The sequence below is a fragment of the Ochlerotatus camptorhynchus genome, unplaced genomic scaffold (assembly GCF_037179485.1).
Source record: "Ochlerotatus camptorhynchus isolate MF236.1 unplaced genomic scaffold, CSIRO-AGI_Acam_v1.1 ptg000022l, whole genome shotgun sequence".
Classification (NCBI taxonomy): domain Eukaryota; kingdom Metazoa; phylum Arthropoda; class Insecta; order Diptera; family Culicidae; genus Ochlerotatus; species Ochlerotatus camptorhynchus.
This window is the reverse complement of record NW_027040514.1, coordinates 248,202-267,413: the sequence shown is the minus strand read 5'-3', so window position 1 is coordinate 267,413 and position 19,212 is coordinate 248,202. Positions and strand designations below refer to the sequence as shown.

General features: G+C 39.8%; 1 protein-coding gene across 50 annotated transcripts in view; it reads left to right on the top strand.

The window, feature by feature from the left end:
- The window catches only part of para (paralytic), a 382,611-nt gene that overhangs the window by 293,638 nt on the left and 69,761 nt on the right, over nt 1–19,212 (top strand). For 18 of the 50 annotated variants that reach the window (XM_065226789.1, XM_065226646.1, XM_065226715.1 and 15 more), the window contains 3 exons: nt 5,194–5,471; nt 5,549–5,722; nt 6,757–6,919. In XM_065226789.1, the coding sequence (XP_065082861.1) occupies nt 5,194–5,471; nt 5,549–5,722; nt 6,757–6,919 (615 nt within the window). Of the gene's footprint in view, nt 1–5,193; nt 5,472–5,548; nt 5,723–5,941; nt 6,105–6,756; nt 6,920–19,212 lie in introns of all 50 variants that reach the window. The other 32 variants (XM_065226528.1, XM_065226858.1, XM_065226839.1 and 29 more) reach the window with 3 other exon arrangements.

Sequence of the window (19,212 nt, the reverse complement as noted above, 5' to 3'; positions counted from 1 at the left end):
TGAAGCAGCTTGCCAACAATTTGCTCGTTTCCTTCTACCGCCCCGAATGAGTTGGGTCGCACGAGCTGCTTGTCATGAAAAAGAACGGTGAAGATTATATCATTATTGTTTTCCACTTCTGACATAGCGTTATTATTCGGTTCGTTGATCGCTTGTTATTTTGTCATTTGGAGATATTTTTGATTCCTTGGTCGCAACACATAGCAACGATCCATGCCTTCTTTTGTTTCGAACATTCAGTTGCCATGAACGCAAACGATGACTTGCGATTTCGTCGAAGCTCTCTAATGCCGTCGTAAGGTTGTCGAAGGATTCTGGCATGCTCTTCAGAACCATTACCACCTTCAGATGCACATCTAGGTCTTGACCCGTATTTGCCAGACTTGAGAAAAGTTCTTCCATCCGGAACAAATGGCCCTCCATGTCGCTATTCTCGTTGTATTTTGTTTTACAAAGTCTCTTCAACAGTGATACCTTGATCGCCATCGTCGTCTTTTGATGATGAATTTTGAGTTCGTTCCACGTATCTCTTGCCATCTTGCAATTTAGTAATATTCAAGTTAAATTCCTTGGCCCATAACCTATGGGAAACTAGGCCGTAGTCGTACTGAAGAGTAGAACAACTTGCTTGTGTGATGGTCAGGAACAGAATGAATAAATTCTATTTTTCCCGAGGGGCGCGACTCTCTCTACGATGCAGATGTGTTTTGCTATGGTTAGCTGCGAGCCCGCTGAGTAGATAGAAAGAAGATTGATGACGATTCTGAAGATTTCCTGCAAAAAAATGACGCACCATGCAAGTATATGCGAGATATGAAAGAAGATTTTTCGAATATTGATTCGCTAGTGTGAGTTTTGTTGAGCATCTAGAATTGAGATTTAGATGTGTCGCCCCCTCGGTCAAGATGGTCAACGCCTACTGGAGTTCTGTAGTCGCTCCACTTTCAACACCAACACACTCAATTCTGGTTTTGCGCGATTTAATTTTTATTCGTTTTTCTCCTCATGCAGGATTTGTACAGTATTTGGTTGCAATTTGAGATCACACGATCAAAAACAGAAGCAAAAAAATCGAGTAAAAACAGAATTGAGTGCATATGACTGATATTATTCCATGAAACTATTTTCACCGTTCGAGTTCGTAGAATCGTATTACCTTGAAATACTGATCAAATTCCAGCCATCCCGTGACACTTAGAACGTGTCATAGGGGCAGTTCCAAAAACTTTAGGAAAATTGCAGGATCTGAATGGAAGTTCCTAGAAATTTGGGAAAGTTCAGAAATAATCAGGGAAGTTCCGAGATGTTTAGGGCTTTCCGTTAAATTTAGAGCAGTTATGTGAGCTTCAGAGCAGAAGCTTCCATTAATATCAGCAAAATTTAGAAAATTTTAGGACAGTTCCATCAATTTTAGGAAAATAGTGGAAACATTCAGAAAGCTTCGAAAATTTCAGCGATGCATCAAGAAGTCCAGGAAAGTTTGGAGAACTTCCAAAATATTTCGAATACATCGAAAGTCCATAGAACATCGAGGATCTTTTAAATTCATTAATTTTAGGGCAGAACATCATCAAGAGAGTTGTGAAAACTTATGTTCCAAAACCTTCAGGGAAGTTTTTAATGCTCCAGAGCAGTCACATTAACTTTACGAAAATTGAAGGAACCTAGCAGAAGTAAGTTACAAGGATTGAAAGTGAATTCTGATAATTTCAGAGAAGTTTCATTAACAGAAAGATGTTCTTTTCGGAACACATGTAGTAGACCGCATTTTCAATGTGTGGAGGTGGATATCAGGACAAAATTCTGCAAAACAACAACAGGGCCCTTTTTATCATTTGGAGACCTTCTTATAATTTGTCTCTATACTGTATTTTCAATTACACTAATCAGTTTTTGATAAATCTATCAAATTCTACAATAAATACCCTTCAAAACAATAAGTCAAAAACACAAATAACTTGTTTGGTTTTGGAAAATTTTTATTCAAATAAATAGCTACCAAAATCTAAAAAATCCATGGTTGTAGCAAAGTGGAACCAAGCAGATCTGTGGGGAAGTTCCGATAACTTCAGGTAAGTTTCGAGAACTTATGGAATTTACCAAAAAAAATCCGTTTAATATTCCCATATATTCATATAAATTCTCTTCAGCATTCTCTAAGTAATCTACCGAAATTCCCTTGGAAAACATCCTCTCTAAAGTTATTGTATATTCTGCATAAACATTCTATTGTAATCTTCCAATGAATTCAATTGAAACTATTTTTAGAATAAGAGTTCACCTTAGAATGCCGTTGAAGCTAACATATCCAGGTTCACTTTGAATTGTTATCAAAATTAAGAATTATCTTAGGAATTCTACTCATAACTACTACTAGTGGTACCGGCAACGGCGTATTGGATAGCAATCATACCTTTCACGCCAAAGTTACGAGTTCAATTCTCATCCCCGGACAAGTGACAAATGACCCAAGAGCGTTAAACTGAAAATGAAAAAAAAATACTACAACCAGTTGAATTCTCGAAAGGATTCCCTTATGGAATTTTCCTATGAATTTACTTTCAATACTTAACTCTAAGTTGAAATTATTCTCTGAATTGTATTTGGGGATCTTCGGGACTCCTCTTTACAATCCCTATGAAATTCCCATATTTTTACTCATAACTCCCTTGAAATTCTTCAATTCGCCAAGTTCATGGTGTTCTTTTCAGAATTACCTTAGAATTCCCTCCAAATTCTCAACAGAATATTTTAGGAATAATCCCAATTCTAATAAAAAATCAATTTCGGAGTATTTGACAACTTTCCAGAACCCAAAATCTTGATTAATTTTTCAAATTTGGAATCTCGAAACTTTTCCAAAGTCCGAATACTTTGGCACAAGTTCTTATAATATTAACAATATTTAATAACATTCAGAGTCCTAAATCTTGATTTATTTTTTAAATTTGGAATCTCAGAGAGAAGACTGATCATATTCTTTCCGTAGATTCGGTGCTTGCTTAAGGCTGGTCAGTGATGGAAAAGTTATCGAAAACTCACTATGACTCGCGAACTTTTCCCTTGGTGAACTTCGTGAAATATCGCGATCTTTTCCAACACTGAGGCTGGTAGACAATTCGGAATGAAGTTTCTTTGCTTTTATCGCAAAAAGATTGGAAAGCCTAGAAAAGTCTCTTCCAAATGTATTCCCTTGAACAAAATCCGATAAATTTCTTATGGGGCATACAAATTTTTCAAGGTTCTTGAACTTATTTTATTTTTTAAATTATGAAAATTTGTGTTGAGTACTTGCCACTGATGAAGTCTGCAAGTAGTAGACGAAATACGCGTATCTGTCAAAAGATAAGCAATTATAACGGCATTAAAAAGAAATAAACCAACCCACTCAAAGCTCTTCATAAAGGGATTCCGTTAAGAGGTTCGACAAATTTAAAAGATATGAAAATTTATTTTATTGGTAAATAAGAAGCGGAATTTGCCCCTCTGAATATGTCCATGTTTGGCGGGAGTCATTTTTCGCCACCCCCTCAATACGGTCCTGCCTGTGGATGTCGGAATATCTCCATAATGCTTCAAAGCATCGGGTGAACCAGCATCAATTTATGACCGTTTAGAGCATGCTTCAAAAAAATTGGTTGTAAGATGCTGGCAGCAGTTTTATTTTGGCATCACATGGTCGGAGACAATAAGTTCAAAATTCAGATTGACTCACTCACAAACAAAATTGCAGAGTAAATTTAAATTCCTCCAAGTAAATGGCTCTGCACGAACACTTGCAACAGACAGCAGTGTAGCACGATAGAGTTGAGAAACCGAAAGAATGTAAAAATCGTTCTCTACCTACAGGGTGATTCGGAAGAACTGTCACTTTTAAAAATGGTCATAACGATTGAACGCTTGCATTAATTTTAAATATCAGTATATTTCAGATATACTTCAACTTAGCATACCTCAAATCTCTCTCCCTTTATCTTTAATTACCAGCCACATTTGTCACGAAAATGAACCACAGCTGGCACGCACGTTTTAGTTCCAGCGCTTTTGAAGTCCTGGCGATGCGTCTAAGCTCTGATATTGAACGAATTTTCCACGCAAGGCTCCTTTTTACGTCTATAACGATGCTAAAAATAAATGATTCATTCTTTCGAAGAGATGTCAGTTCCTAAAAGATGACACGAATTTGTAAAGATTTATGACATGCTCCATTTTCACGTCCATGGCTGCTAGAAATCGAAATCGAATAAAATTTCAAAGCCTACTATCAATACAAGCTGATATTTATACACACTTTAAAACAAAAATACTTGAACAGAAAGGTGATAGTTGTCCGATGATGTTGTTGGTTTGCGTGGTCGTACTTTGGTTCGCGTGTAAAGGGCCTTAGAAAGTTTGTTTACAAATGCTTTTGTGCCGTTATCAAATGTTATGCCTGATATACCCATTTTACCCATTGATAATTGAATTTTTGTGAAATCGGTATTCTGAATCACCCTGTAGTTCAAACCCGTCCGTCAGAATTTACTTCAATTGAAATGGCGCGATGCTTTCAATTATAACAAGAGCTAAGAGTGTATCACCAAACAGGTAATGACAATCGCGATATAAATACATTTTTCCTAACAATCACTGGGATGCTGGAAGCTCAGCTCCACTTGGCATAGCAAATATACTTATAGAGCCTAGATACTTCACTGTATAACCACACACACTTAGGATTAGAATCACACCTTACATCAAAGGCTGCCATTGAAGCAATTGCTGTCGCTCAAAATTTGCTTTCAACACAGTTAAACCTATAGTTAGAGAATAGCGAACTAGAATAGATTAGATGTTTGCCGCAAGAATCACAGGACAGGAGACTCAACAACCGAATTACACTCAAAACAGATACTCTCTCACTCAACTATACAAGATTATTTTCAAAAATCTACTAATACCTCTTCCCCCGTCGAACAATACAAAATTCAAACCAGTGCCGATTGAAACCGTCGTCGTCGAAACGGACTTGAAGCCAACCAAGAACCAAAAGAGACGATTAATGCCAAAAACCAAGGAAGTTGAGTCAAACTCGCCAGCACTAATTCGGGACCTTCCCGGTTCTTTTCCATTTCTCTTCTCTCCCTCTTTCTCTCTTTCTCTCGACACGATCGCCTTCCGCTTCCGGACATGGAATGTGGTTCTCTGTTTCAGTCTCTGTTTACTACTTCCCCACAGAGGACGACGACGAGGACGGTCCAACGTTCAAGGACAAGGCCGTGGAGTTCACGATGCGGATGATCGAAGTCTTCTGCGTGTGGGACTGTTGCTGGGCTTGGCTCAAGTTCCAGGAGTGGGTCTCGTTCATCGTGTTCGATCCGTTCGTCGAACTGTTCATCACCCTGTGTATCGTGGTCAATACGCTGTTCATGGCGCTGGATCACCACGATATGGACCCGGACATGGAGAGGGCCCTCAAGAGTGGTAACTATGTGAGTAGCGCCGGGGCGGATTGGGAGATTCCGGTTGATCAGGGGAAATCTGACCGCTTGATTCGATTTGATTGCAGTTTTTCACGGCGACCTTCGCGATCGAAGCGACGATGAAGCTGATAGCGATGAGTCCCAAGTACTACTTCCAAGAGGGCTGGAACATTTTCGATTTCATCATCGTGGCGCTGTCACTGCTGGAACTGGGACTGGAAGGTGTTCAGGGATTGTCAGTATTACGTTCATTCCGTTTGGTAAGTACGAACGACGGGTCTGTGGGAAGAGTTCCATGCGATTCCTTCTAGATTAGTTTGCGACTAGTGTCCCGTGGTGTGAGTGGATGATAGGTAACTTTTTTGCTGAGACTTTGACATCTTTAGATAAGGGGCAAGAAGAAGCGACGACCAACTTAGAAGTACCTGACAACTTCTTTATGATACTAACGCTTACGCAACCCCCCCGATTCTCCACAGCTGAGAGTGTTCAAGCTAGCGAAATCGTGGCCAACGTTGAACTTGCTGATCTCGATCATGGGTCGCACGGTGGGCGCTCTCGGTAATCTAACCTTCGTCCTGTGTATCATCATCTTCATCTTTGCCGTGATGGGAATGCAACTGTTCGGCAAGAACTACACAGGTAGCGTCCCGTCGGAGAGCCCCTCGCAAGTGCGGCCTTTTTCTGCTACTGTTTTGATCTACTTTTATCTTCTTTACGAAACCCTTCAATCTCTTTACAACAAAACATAGCTTGAAACTTTCTGCCTGAATGCATTGCATCAAAGTAAAACTAGCCGAAATTATCAACGCTGTAGCGCCACACCAAACTCACCTAAAAAAAAAACATGATCTACAATCAGCGGCAATTAGCGAATTCACCAAAATTTTCGATTTTTGTTTTTAGAGGAAACAACATCTTATCGCTTTCTATAAAATATTACGCCCGGAAAAAAATAATTAAGCGGTTGCGGCTGCGCGTGTTCGTTTGTATGAAAGGATGCCCTTAGTGAACACATTATGATAATTAGTGACTAGATTTAGACAGAACCAAACAAACAAAAAACCGAATCTACTGTACAAAATCCATAGCTCCTTTCATCTAACGCAATCCACACTTGGAATGGTATCAACGATTTTACCCGATATGCTTCTTTTTCTTCTCTCTTTCTCTCTTTCTCAAAACTATTTTGCAATCATACGCAACTTTACACGAATAAATTACAATACTGCCCATTGCTACATACACACAAACACACCAAAACATTACGCCATAACCACCAACCTACCCACAGCTTCGAGTGTTCAAGCTAGCGAAATCGTGGCCAACGTTGAACTTACTCATTTCCATCATGGGTCGAACGATGGGTGCGTTAGGTAATCTGACCTTTGTGCTCTGCATTATCATCTTCATCTTTGCCGTGATGGGAATGCAGCTGTTCGGCAAGAACTACATCGGTAAGTAGAACGACGCGACGAGAGAGAAGGAGAAATCCGTATACTAACTGCTAGGTACTTACATAAATCACCCAGAGAAAACTAAAGTTGCCATGATGCAAGTCGAAAGGGATCTAAACCTCAGCTCACAAACGACAACAAACACAAACAAGACAGATGAACGTCCTAGTAGAGGATTGTAAATATGATATAAATATGTGGAAAGAGTTCAAATTTCACACCACTAGGGTGCGATTGGGCAGATTAGATCCTTCTCGTAGTTGTCATGAATTAGATTTAAGCATCGGTCTCGATCGAAAAGAAACGAACTCCATCATTCCCTAGATTCGCCTTAGTTTCTAGTGTAAAATAACCACCCTGTCCCTATCGCGTCTAGAAAAAAAAAAACTGTGAGTGATTCTTTCGCTCTGCGTTGTTAGAACGAAAAGGTAGAGTATGTACATACATCCGCTTTATAGCCAGGCTTGCTTCTGCTGCTTGAGCAGAAATTAGCAATAATATAACTTATCATAACCAATGCAGCTTGCCCAAGAACGAAACATTTTGAAAAATCCGACAGATGAAGCGAGAAATGGCATTCTTGATTAAATCCTCATGTGAAATCCTCGGGGTCAAACATGAAGTCGACATAGGTGATGTTCGTTGGCTCTCATTTAAACAGTTGTTGATGTTGTATGGTTTGTTGGAAAGGCACATTCAAGGAAGAATTGTCAAATAGACGTAAGTACTTGGGACCACAGGTAGTCAATCTTTCGGGTTGGAAATTTTCTAGAAATTCCTGATCAAAGAGCAGTACCACGGAAAATGACGAATCGGAAAAACTCGACCTTCAAAGATTTGCATAATTGTGTGCAAGGTTGCTGATTATCGCAAGGAATTGTGACTATGGCATGACCAGACACTCCCAGGTAACTAGCTCAGTAGTATGAGACCCCTGAACTGTGTCGCAGGGCCGGCATGTTACTGGGTATTCGGAGGGGCTACGCGGACAAAGTATGAAACACACATTTTCTAACATGTATTTCCCTATTCTGTGGCGTGTGGGTGTGGGTTTTCACATATATGTGGCGTGTATGCGAGGGTTTAAAATTTAGTACTCACTGCTGCAGCGGGATCTCCTACGGCGTCGCGACGCTGGCGTTGGCCCACACGGCTGCTCCTACACTACCGTGTGGCCGGAAACTTGCGGCGCGTTCTGCAGACAGTGTTGTTGCAGCTTTGGGAGAATGACGGATCTGGTCGAGCCGAGACGGGACCCTCCTTGATAATTAAGGCCACCGGCCTGAGGAAATCGTCCCTGACGGACGATCGAGGATCATTTACTATTAGGCTCGGAAGCCATCTTGACTTCCGAGCCGAGCCGTGTAAGACCATTTTATTTACGGTACGAGGTCCTATTGCAGGGTAATATTTCCGTCAGGTTGGCTGATAACAATAATTTAAGCCTATTTACCTGAACGGAGGCAGTCCAACATTCCAGAAACCCCACAAGGGGGAGGGGGGGTACACTAAATGGCACTGCACTTAAAAATACCGGTCTTTTGCACACGGACGCCTGTTTGTTTGTGGGCAATCTTCCACTGAAAGATGGCCTCTCCAATATCTCCAATCATTATCATTCTCCCTCTTTTCGCACAACCATTTTTGTGCTAGATGTTGTATAAAAGTTTTTTTCCCTTCAGTAACGTTCTTGTTCTTTGCAGCGGCACAAACTCTCTCGCTCTTGTGTGTGTCTACTGTTTTAGGTTTAACAAAACGTGAATTTTCACAACCAACAATAACTCATACAGAAGAAAATCCACGGATTGTAACCAACTGGTTACAGAATCTTCACTCACTATATTTCTCCATTGCCGTAGAAGAGTTGCAGCAATGCGTATACGGTTTATTCTTCATGTGTGAATGCTCTCACTAAAGGGCCACCCACATTAGATCCGTTTGCGTTGCGTTGACGTAAATTTGACAGTTAGACAATAGGTTTAGCTGTCACTTTGCCACAACGCGTCCGATCCGGATCTAATGTGCGTGGGCCTTAACGCAACACGTAGTATTTTGCCTCTTCTACACGGTATTTCAAAACTACCCAAATTTGAGTAGAATCCACCCAGATCGGTCAAAACTGAACCTACCCAAAAATGGGTAAACTATGTTGGGAGTGACAAGTTGACAAATTCGATCAGATTCATGTCGATGTTGTCTATTTGTCAACTTGTCACTCAAAACATAGTTTACCCATTTTGGGTAGGTTCCATTTCGACCGATCTGAGTGGATTCTACCCAAATTTGGGTAGTTTTTAAACATCGTGTACACGGTTAGAAAAAAGTACTCAAAATTAAGTTATTTTCACTCATCTCGTCACTATACACGCTTACTTCAGCTTACTCACTGGGTGAGTCGATCGTACTCAATTTCGTCTGATGCATTAGGTTGTCAAAATCTGAGTAAACGAGAAATGTCAAACTGAGTAAAAGTCACTCAGTAAGCCGAATCCGGGACTTAGGAAAAAATGCCAGCTGTGTCGAAACAAACGATCTAAGAAACGGCGAAATTATTTTATAACACCGACCGAAATTAATTAAGGTAAGTAGGAATTGCATGCGGAGACGGTTTTCAGTCGTCTTCAGCTCCAGTTAAATGAACCTGGAGCAGGTAATTTCCATTTTTTATCAAAACAAATAAAAAAGAAACTTCCCGGTTGAAAATATCACAGAGTGGTTTTGACTCACTCTGCGCGAGAACGTTGTTTACTCAAAAGTGAGTAAAAGTGCATCTACTCACTTTTGAGTAGCCATACTTTCCGCTGAAATGAGCATATTCGACTCAATTTTGAGTTGTTGTGAGTTACCGTGTAGTGCAGGAACCCAAAAGTAAGTAAAGAGGGTCAAAGTAATTTTCATTTACTTGTGTGCAGTTCGTATCAAGGGGTTGGTCACTCTACACTGTGCCAAAATAAAACTGGGGCACACCCGGGCGGAGTCATTGGCACTGTTTGGCATCCATGGTTTTCATGATCTTTAAAATTACTGGCAACACTGAACTTTTTCTGCACCTGCACAGTGTGCATGTGTCTAAATTTGTTATTGATGTTGCCACAATACAATACAATTTTTACAAACCACAACCGTGAATCTCCATCAAGTCCCGCCAGTGATTCTCCAAAATCGAATTGAATTCCACAAAGAACATCATATTACCTGTCCGAAGAAAAAAATCAGTGCAATCCCTTGCATATTCTTGAGCGAATTTGAAGCTTTCCTTGGCGAGAACATGCGAGCCGTCGGGAAATGCCAGCGGAAAATCAATTCCTTCATAATTAGGGTTACCATATCAAAAACTTGAAAAGGAGGACATTTCATTTGAGGTTTGGTGATTAAGGAGGACAATGATTACTTTTCTTAACATTAAAGGAGGACAATGAGTTTTTATCAAACGTTTTAATAATATGTGTGCTATCACAAAATGCATGATTTGCGAAGGTTCAATTGATATTGTTCATAACTTGTGGTCGTTATCAATTCAATTCATCTTCTCTTTGTATTTCTGAAAAATGCATCAAACTAGCCTTCACAATGCATGTTTGATACTTGGAAATGATCTAGTCCAGCTGATTTGCATGAAAACTGCAACTTTAATCATGTACAAAAATCAGTATACATGTCATCGCTGATTGAAACCAACATGGAACATCTAAGCAACCTGTTAATTTTACCATTGATTCAGCATAGGACTCTAATATCCCGTACAGACTATGGATTATATAATGAAATATAGGCTGTCTTGCAATAAGCACTCTTACATAGGATTTCCAGCGAAAACTAAATGTATGAGTGCTCATTTCAAGACAGCTTATAGCTATAGCTTAGCGTTATATACAAAATAATTCCTATTATTGATATCATTCCTTACATTCGACTTCACGCTTCACGTGCCTCTTAGCTCTCAGTATGGCAGCGGCCAAATCAAGCATAACTATTAAAATCGACGAAAAATGCTTTTGTAAACAATCTCTTTAATCGACGATTTTTCTTAACTGCTAACTCACCCACGCAAACAAAGACCATCATCAGGTAGAGAACTCTTTCTCCTACTATCTGGTGTTGTTAGTTTTTGTGAGTGAGCTTGCAATTGCCACAAATCGTCGATTGAAGTGATTGTTTACAAAATAAGATACGTCGATTTGTATAGTTCTGCTTGAAATACCCATAGAACCAGAACGTCAAAATCGAACGCATGTTGGATTCAATCTGTGTGGCTGTTTTTCATTTGGTGATTTTTTAACTTAAATTTGACAGATATAAAATTTTCAAATAATTCTGTTATTGTATCAGACTTATTTCTGCCAGACCAGGAATCAATTTTGACAAATTTCTTCTCAAAAATCACACGATCAACAACAGAGAGATTTTTGAACATTATAATTTATTTTCGAAATGTCAAATTTAAGTAAAAATTCAGGAAAATGGAACACAGCCTAAGGTTGAGTTCCATTTAATGAATTTTCACTGACTCTTCGAAAATAATACAACATGTTCGAAAATACCTCTGTTGTTTATTGTCCAATTTTCGAGAAATTATTTGTCAAAATTGATTCCTGGTTTGTCTGAAATAAGTCTGGTAGAATAGCAGGCTTATTTGAAAATTTTCCATTCGTCAAATTTAAGTTAAAATTAACGAAATGGACGGCAGCCTTGACCGCAACCTTATGTCGTTTTCGTTTTTGCGGTGTAGCACTGGTGTACACTCCAAAAAATCTTCACGTTGATGCTACGTGAAAAATCACGTAACCCCTTAAACACCCCATTTCAATCATTTTCACGTGCCGCAGATCAACGTCAAATGGAATTATGATAAAATTTACGTGATTTTCATGTCGGTTGATACTACGGGAATTTCACGTTAAAAGAATGTGATAAGCATGTACACTCTACAAAGTATACACGTTCAACCTACGTGATAAATCAAGTAGCCATTTCGATTACTTCAACTTCCATTTTTACATGATGGTAGTGAAATTGACAAACATACCATGTAATGTTCACTGGAGCTGATGATGAAAGTGCTTACGTGAAATGGGTTTACGTGATTTACATGTATGAAAAAGTTATTCAATATGGCGTCGACTTCATTAGAGGAAGAGTTGCTCTCAGTTTTAGATTTCCTAACACTAACACTGCATAAACTAGAAGGTGTTTTTATACTATTTTACATCGTTCGAAGACCGCGCAAATAATTGTATTTATTTAGATTTCAGAGGCTGGAATCAATATCATAACTCTGAATAAGACAGCGCAAACAGATAATGCATCAGAATGGTCCTGATCAAAGATTTGAGGCAACGAAATGTTCATTGTTAATTTTTGAATAGCAATAGAGAAATGCTTGACGTTTAATTAAAAAAATCTAAAAATGTTTAAATATTATTTTCTTGGTATTTTTAGATCCTGTAAACGTTGCTTCACGATCACGTAAACATTCCGTGAAAATCCATTTCAATATTAGTAAAAATCACGGAACGTAAACGTAATATAAACAATAAATGTCAGTAAATATCATTTAAAAACCACGTAAACATTGCGTGAAAATCTATTCCAAGTTAAGTGGAAATCACGTAAAATTGACCTTACTGTTCACGTTGACCACTAAATGGGAATATTTTTGGCTACATGACATTAACGTAAATGTTACGTGAAAAGTAGTATGGACGAAAGTTACCTATGTTTTCACGTAGATCGGACGTGCATATTTTTTGGAGTGTAGTGTAAGCAGGAATAAGCGCGAGTCTTTGACAGCTCAACATTATTTGTTTGTAAACAAAGGTGCATCCTATATCTACACCCTAAAATATTTCGGTGTACGGCAGTGTAGCACCGGTGTAGCTACACTGCAAAAACGAAACCGACATTAATGTAGCGGGGTTGGCAGCAGTAGTATACTCCTAGTCCCATCATCAAATGGCATTTGCTAGATAAGATGAAGTTGCGACATAATTAAACCAATAAGCTCTGCAAACAACGCTCTTTGAAAAGAAATTTATGAATATGTTATTCGAAAAAATGCAAGGATTAAAAAGGAGGACATTTTCGGGCAAAAGGAGGACGTTGAAAAATTGTTGAAAAAGGAGGACATGTCCTCCTTTAGGATACCATATGGTAACCCTATTCATAATCCACTTCCTTCAGAGATCGTTCATTGTCCGCAACTTTTACCGTCCTCAAAAACTTCCGGAAATCGCCCAAACAACGCTCAATATAATTTAACAGCTAGAATTTTACCTTCACCTGAGTCATGGCTTTGATCTTCCGTTGGTGTTCTTCGTCTGTTCGTCGCTTGGTATGCCTTTGCGCTTAGCGCCTTTCGATTCCGAAGATCCGACAGTCGTGACTAGCACAAAGCGTCCACTACTTTCTTGACCGCTGTCGCTTTCCGGCTCCGGCCACCCTAAAATCGTCGTCGTCAATTGAGTTCTCAGGTTTCGAAAAACAAAACAAAATTAAGAGTTGTCAAAATACCGGGCTGCCAAACAATTCATTAATCACAAACAAACAAAAGTCAGTTCAATTTATTCTCGGCACTGCCGTACCAGCTGCGGCACACTGAGGTACACTGAGAAAAAAGATGGCGCAAAACAAGTGTGTAGAGTGACCACCCCTTGGTTCGTATGCAATTTTCCACTGGCTTTTTAACCAAAAGTAAGTTAGTTGTACCCAACAGTAGGTAAATATGATTATACTCAACGTTGGGTTCCCACACTTTACTACCCCTGTTGGGTGGTTTTGCTCCTCCGTTTTTGACAACATTAGAAGGAGAAAAGGAGACAAACTAGTCAAAAGTCGGTAAAAGTAAACTTTCCGTTGGGTACTCTTCATTCGCTGAGTGCATGTGGTACCAATGAATCATTTCGTCCGGCCAGTTTTCCACAGAGATGGCGCTGTTCCGCTGGTAGGAAGTTATAAAAATCCTCATATAGAAATTTAGAGAAGTGGGAATAATTCGTTTTCGATGCATATTCAGGTCAAAAAAAAGTGAACGACAACCTAAATAAATGAGTCAGGGACTTTGTCGTTCAGTTTTTTTTTTTCCAGGAAATTATTGTTCAACAAGCTAAAATTAAATAAAAATGAATTTTCCCCATACAGTTTTACCTGCTTTACTACCAGTCCCCAAAAAATTGTGTTTTTTTTTTTTTTGTTAATTACTTTATTTGTACAGGCTCAATCGAATAAACTTTACAGAGCCAAGTTATCATTTTTTTATACATTATGAATGTCTTAAATCTAAATTTAAAGGATTGGAACCGATTACTCGCGGTCTTCTCGAGGTTAGTGGATGACAATTGTTTGGATCGGGAGAGGGAAAAGGAGATTTGGAATATGATTTATGGATCAAAAATTTCACTATTTCTAAAACATATACTTAATCCTATCGACGTTATATCAACTCTGTAATTATACAATTATTACAGAAACAATTCTACAAAAAAACATACACACACACACATACAAAACACAAACTAAACACAAGGTTAATCAAGCTTACAATCTATGGTTAATATTCTTCAAGAAAACATATATGAGTTTCATAAACTCCAGATCGCGTCTAGCCAAAATATCCCGAACTGGAACATTAGGTTGTCTACCTCGAGCCCGAAGGGAATCGTACAACTCGGATCTGACTCCACGGTGCTCAGCACATGACCAAATAATGTGATCTGCGTCCTGGTAACCTTGTCCACATTCACAGAGATTGCTGTCTCCCAGCCCAACACGGAACAAGTGAGCGTTTAACGAGTAGTGATTGGACATGAGGCGAGACATCATACGAATGAAGTCTCGACCCACATCCAACCCCTTGAACCAAGGACACTTCGACACCTTAGGGATGATTGAATATAACCATCGTCCCAAACTCCCTTCACTCCATTTATTTTGCCAGCTGGCGAGTGACTGTTGACGATAAATGAAGAAAAATTCGTCGTAGGCGATTTGTCGATCGTAAATATCGCCTTCCATAGCGCCCACCTTTGCAAGCGAGTCCGCCTTCTCATTGCCCGGAATCGAGCAATGAGATGGGACCCATGCAAAGGTGATGACAAAAGATCTTAAAGATAAAGCACTTAGAATCTCTCGTATTTTCATGAGAAAATACGAGGAGTGCTTTACCGGCCTCATGGAGCGAATAGCCTCGACAGAACTGAGACTATCCGTAAAAATAAAATAATGATCTGGTGCAAGTGAAGCGATCGTTTCTAGCGTATAATGTATTGCCGCCAGTTCAGCAACATATACGGAACAAGGAGCATGAAGCATTCGAGAGGCGCTATGAAATTCGTTAGAAATACCAAAACCAGCGGACGACTCTATTAGTGATCCATCTGTGAAGAACGATCTTGCGGAATCAACTTGGCCAAACTTTGCAGCGTAAATTAACGGGACAATCATGGAACGATGATGTTCTGGGATTCCACGAATCTCCCGCGTCATAGATAAATCAAAACTAACTGAATTGCCGAAGTCGGAGAAGCATACACGATGGGGATTATGCTGTGAAGGGCTGACATCCTGAGTTATGTACACGTAGTACAATGACATAAAACGAGTTTGAGGGTTTAGCTCAAGAAGCTTCTCAAAGTTTTCGATTACCAGTGGGTTCATAACTTCACAACGGGTGAGGAGCCTGAGGGACAATTCCGAAAACCGATCCGATAGTGGCAACATGCCCGCCAACACTTCGAGACTCATCGTATGAGTCGAGTGCATGCATCCTAACGCGATACGAAGACAACGATACTGGATACGTTCCAGTTTGATGATGTGAGTTTTAGCCGCCGACTGGAAGCAAAAACTACCGTACTCTAAAACCGATAAAATCGTTGTCCGGTACAACGTTAGAAGATCTTGCGGATGAGCTCCCCACCACGTTCCGGTAATTGTTCGGAGAAAATTGATCCTTTGTTGGCATTTTCGTCTCAGATACTCAATGTGGGATCTCTAGGTGCATTTGGAATCGAACCAGACCCCAAGATATTTGAAAGACATGGAATGAGTGATCGGCTTACCCAAAAGTTGAAGCTTCGGTTGTGCTGGGCTATGTTTCCTAGAAAAAACGACCAACTCAGTTTTCTCCGTGGAGAATTCGATACCTAGCTGGATAGCCCAAGTAGACAAATTGTCTAAGGTATCCTGTAAGGGTCCTTGCAGGTTGACCCCTGTGGGCCCTGTCATAGACACTACTCCGTCATCTGCAAGTTGTCTCAGCGTGCAGTTGTCACTTAGACAATTGTCAATTTCTCTGACGTAGAAATTATACAAAAGGGGGCTTAAACATGAGCCCTGGGGGAGACCCATGTAACTAAATCGAGAAGCTGTAGAGTTTCCATGAGAAAAGCTCATATGTTTCTCTGACAGCAAATTGTACAAAAAGTTATTAATTAATGAGGAAAGGCCACAAGCGTGGAGTTTGTCTGAAAGGACTTTAACCGATACTGAATCAAAAGCCCCCTTAATATCCAAGAACACAGAAGCCATTTGCTCTTTTTTAGCAAAAGCCAACTGGACTTCTGTGGAAAGCAACGCGAGACAGTCGTTCGTTCCCTTACCCCTACGGAAACCAAATTGAGTATCTGAGAGTAGGTGGTTCGTCTCAACCCATTTGTCCAAGCAAGAAAGGATCATTTTTTCCAACAATTTTCGAATATACGATAACATCGCAATAGGACGATACGAGTTGTGATCTGACGTGGGTTTTCCAGGCTATAACTCTCACCCGCCTCCAATCATCCGGAACAATATTTAGCTCCAGGAACTGACCAAACAAGTTCAACATGCGCCTCTTAGCGACGTCTGGGAGGTTCTTCAACAAGTTGAACTTGATTCTATCAGCCCCCGGAGCTGAATTGCCACACGAAAGGAGCGCGAGTGAGAGCTCCAGAATTGAAAAAGGCTGGCTGATCTCGTCTACCGAATTCGTCGTTTCGCGAGGAATCATCTGTGCCGGCACAGAATCAGGACATACTTTTCGCGCGAACTTGAGAATCCAACTATCGGAGTACTCCTCGCTCTCGTTGTTTGAAGACCGGTTACGCATCCTTCGCGCCGCGTTCCAAAGCGTATTCATCGACGTTTCGCGCGATAATCCGTCCACGAATTGCCGCCAGTATCCGCGTTTCTTGGCTTTGATGAGGCTCTTGAGTTCGCGTTCAAGAGCCGAGTACGCTTCGAAATGTACGGGTGTTCCACGTTTCCGGAAAAGCTTAAACGCGTCGTACTTTTTACGATAAACCTCAGTGCATTGCTGGTCCCACCAAAGGGAAAGAGGTTTCCTACGGAAAGACGTTCCTGGAACCGGCCGAGTTTGAGCTTGAAACGCGCTGTCCAAGATCAGATTGGAGAGGAAGTTATATTCCTCCAACGGTGGAAGCCCTTCTACCGACGTTAGGGCATCTTCTATCACATTCTTGAACTTTGTCCAATCGATATTACGGGTAAGATTGTACGCGACGTTAACGGGTTCCGACGGATTGAACCCACTGGCAACTGAAACTTTGATCGGCAAGTGATCACTACCGTGGGGATCTTGGATCACATTCCACGTGCAATCCAACGATAATGAGTTAGAGCAAAGTGTGAGGTCTAATCTACTTCCATTCGAGGATGGGCCAGCCAAACGTGTTACTTCTCCATTGTTAAGAATTGTCATATTAAAGCTGTCGCAGAGGTCATACATCAAAGTAGAACGGTTGTCATCATACAGTTCCCCCCAGCCTGTACCGTGGGAATTAAAATCAAAAAATTCAAATTTGAGAGAGAAAATTTACAGAATTTTAAAAAGTTATGGTCGAAGTCACCGATTTGAGCCAAACTTGGCCAAAACGCTTATTTTGGCATTTTGACCAAACGCCTTTTTTGATTTTACTCTAAAGTGCCTAGATCCTTCTGGGCTACAACCCTGGATTTTAGAAATTTTTAAAAATATCAACTTTCAGAAGAGATTACTCCACAACCAAATAAGCTATTCATGATCTTAGAACGTCAAGTTGAAGGTTTTTTAATGTTAATTTTTATAAATGTACAAACATTTTGTTTTTTTATAGTAACTACAGTAAACAGGCTGACTACCGGCAGGTAACTAAATTGTCATATTTTGGCATATTTTCACCATAGGCGGGATTTTTTATTTCTTAATACTTTGGGCTCAAATTTTCACCACACTTTGGAAAACTCTTGTACTTGATGTGTTTCCAAGGGAAAATGATTTAGACAAATAGTTTTTGAGATATGACCAGATGAGTGAGAGGTAGTTTTGAGCTTTTCTGGTGGAAAATCAATGCTATATAATATTTTTTTATTTTTTCTTTAATTCCTTCACGCCGATGGCACAATAATATGTTTATGTTATTTTTCACATGGACAGGATTCTCATTATATGAAATCATAACTACCTCATTTATTTACTTCTGTCAATAATTTAAAAATTTCTAAAATTCAGGTTTGTAGCCCGGAAGGATCTAGGCACTTTAGAGCAAAATCAAAAAAGGCGTTTGTTCAAAATGCCAAACTAAGCGTTTTGGTCAAGTTTGGCTAAAATCGGTGACATCGACCACAGGTGGTGGACCACTTGAGATGGAATGACCCATATGCATTTTGATTAACATTCGAGGTCCCACCATTTTTACATATTCGGCACAAAAGATACTTTCTGCCCCGCCCCATTCATGAAAATCGGCGGGAAATTCTGTGAGGGGTGAGCTATTTTGTGTGCAGAATGTGTAAAAAAGGAGGAACTTCGAATTTTAATCTGAATGTATATATGGAGGTACCAGAAATGTTTTGCACTGCAGTGTCCTCTGTGAACAATTAACGGAAAATATATATGTCACCGCAAACAACAGCAGTGACATCTGATGGAACATGAATGCAGAAGCTTGACAAAATGTTTAAATAATCCAGATGCCTTTTAGGATTATACATAAAAAAAAATCCAATTTTGGTCAATTTCCACCGAAATTAAATGAAACTACTGTATGGCTTACATTACCCATAATCGCATATCAGTCCCATCTTTGCTTGATCACTGTTAAACAGTGCAATGAATGAGCGTTTGTTTCGGGATAGTTTCAGTGTTAGAGTTATGTTAGTTTTGATCCGTAATCAGCCCTGCCGACCCCTCCAACATTAGTTGCAGGCAGTGGTTGTTAGATCATGCGACACTGTATTTACTACTATGTTAGATGTATGATTCGTCAAGTTTATACAACTCAATGTTTCAAATGATGTAAACTATTTATCTTATAATT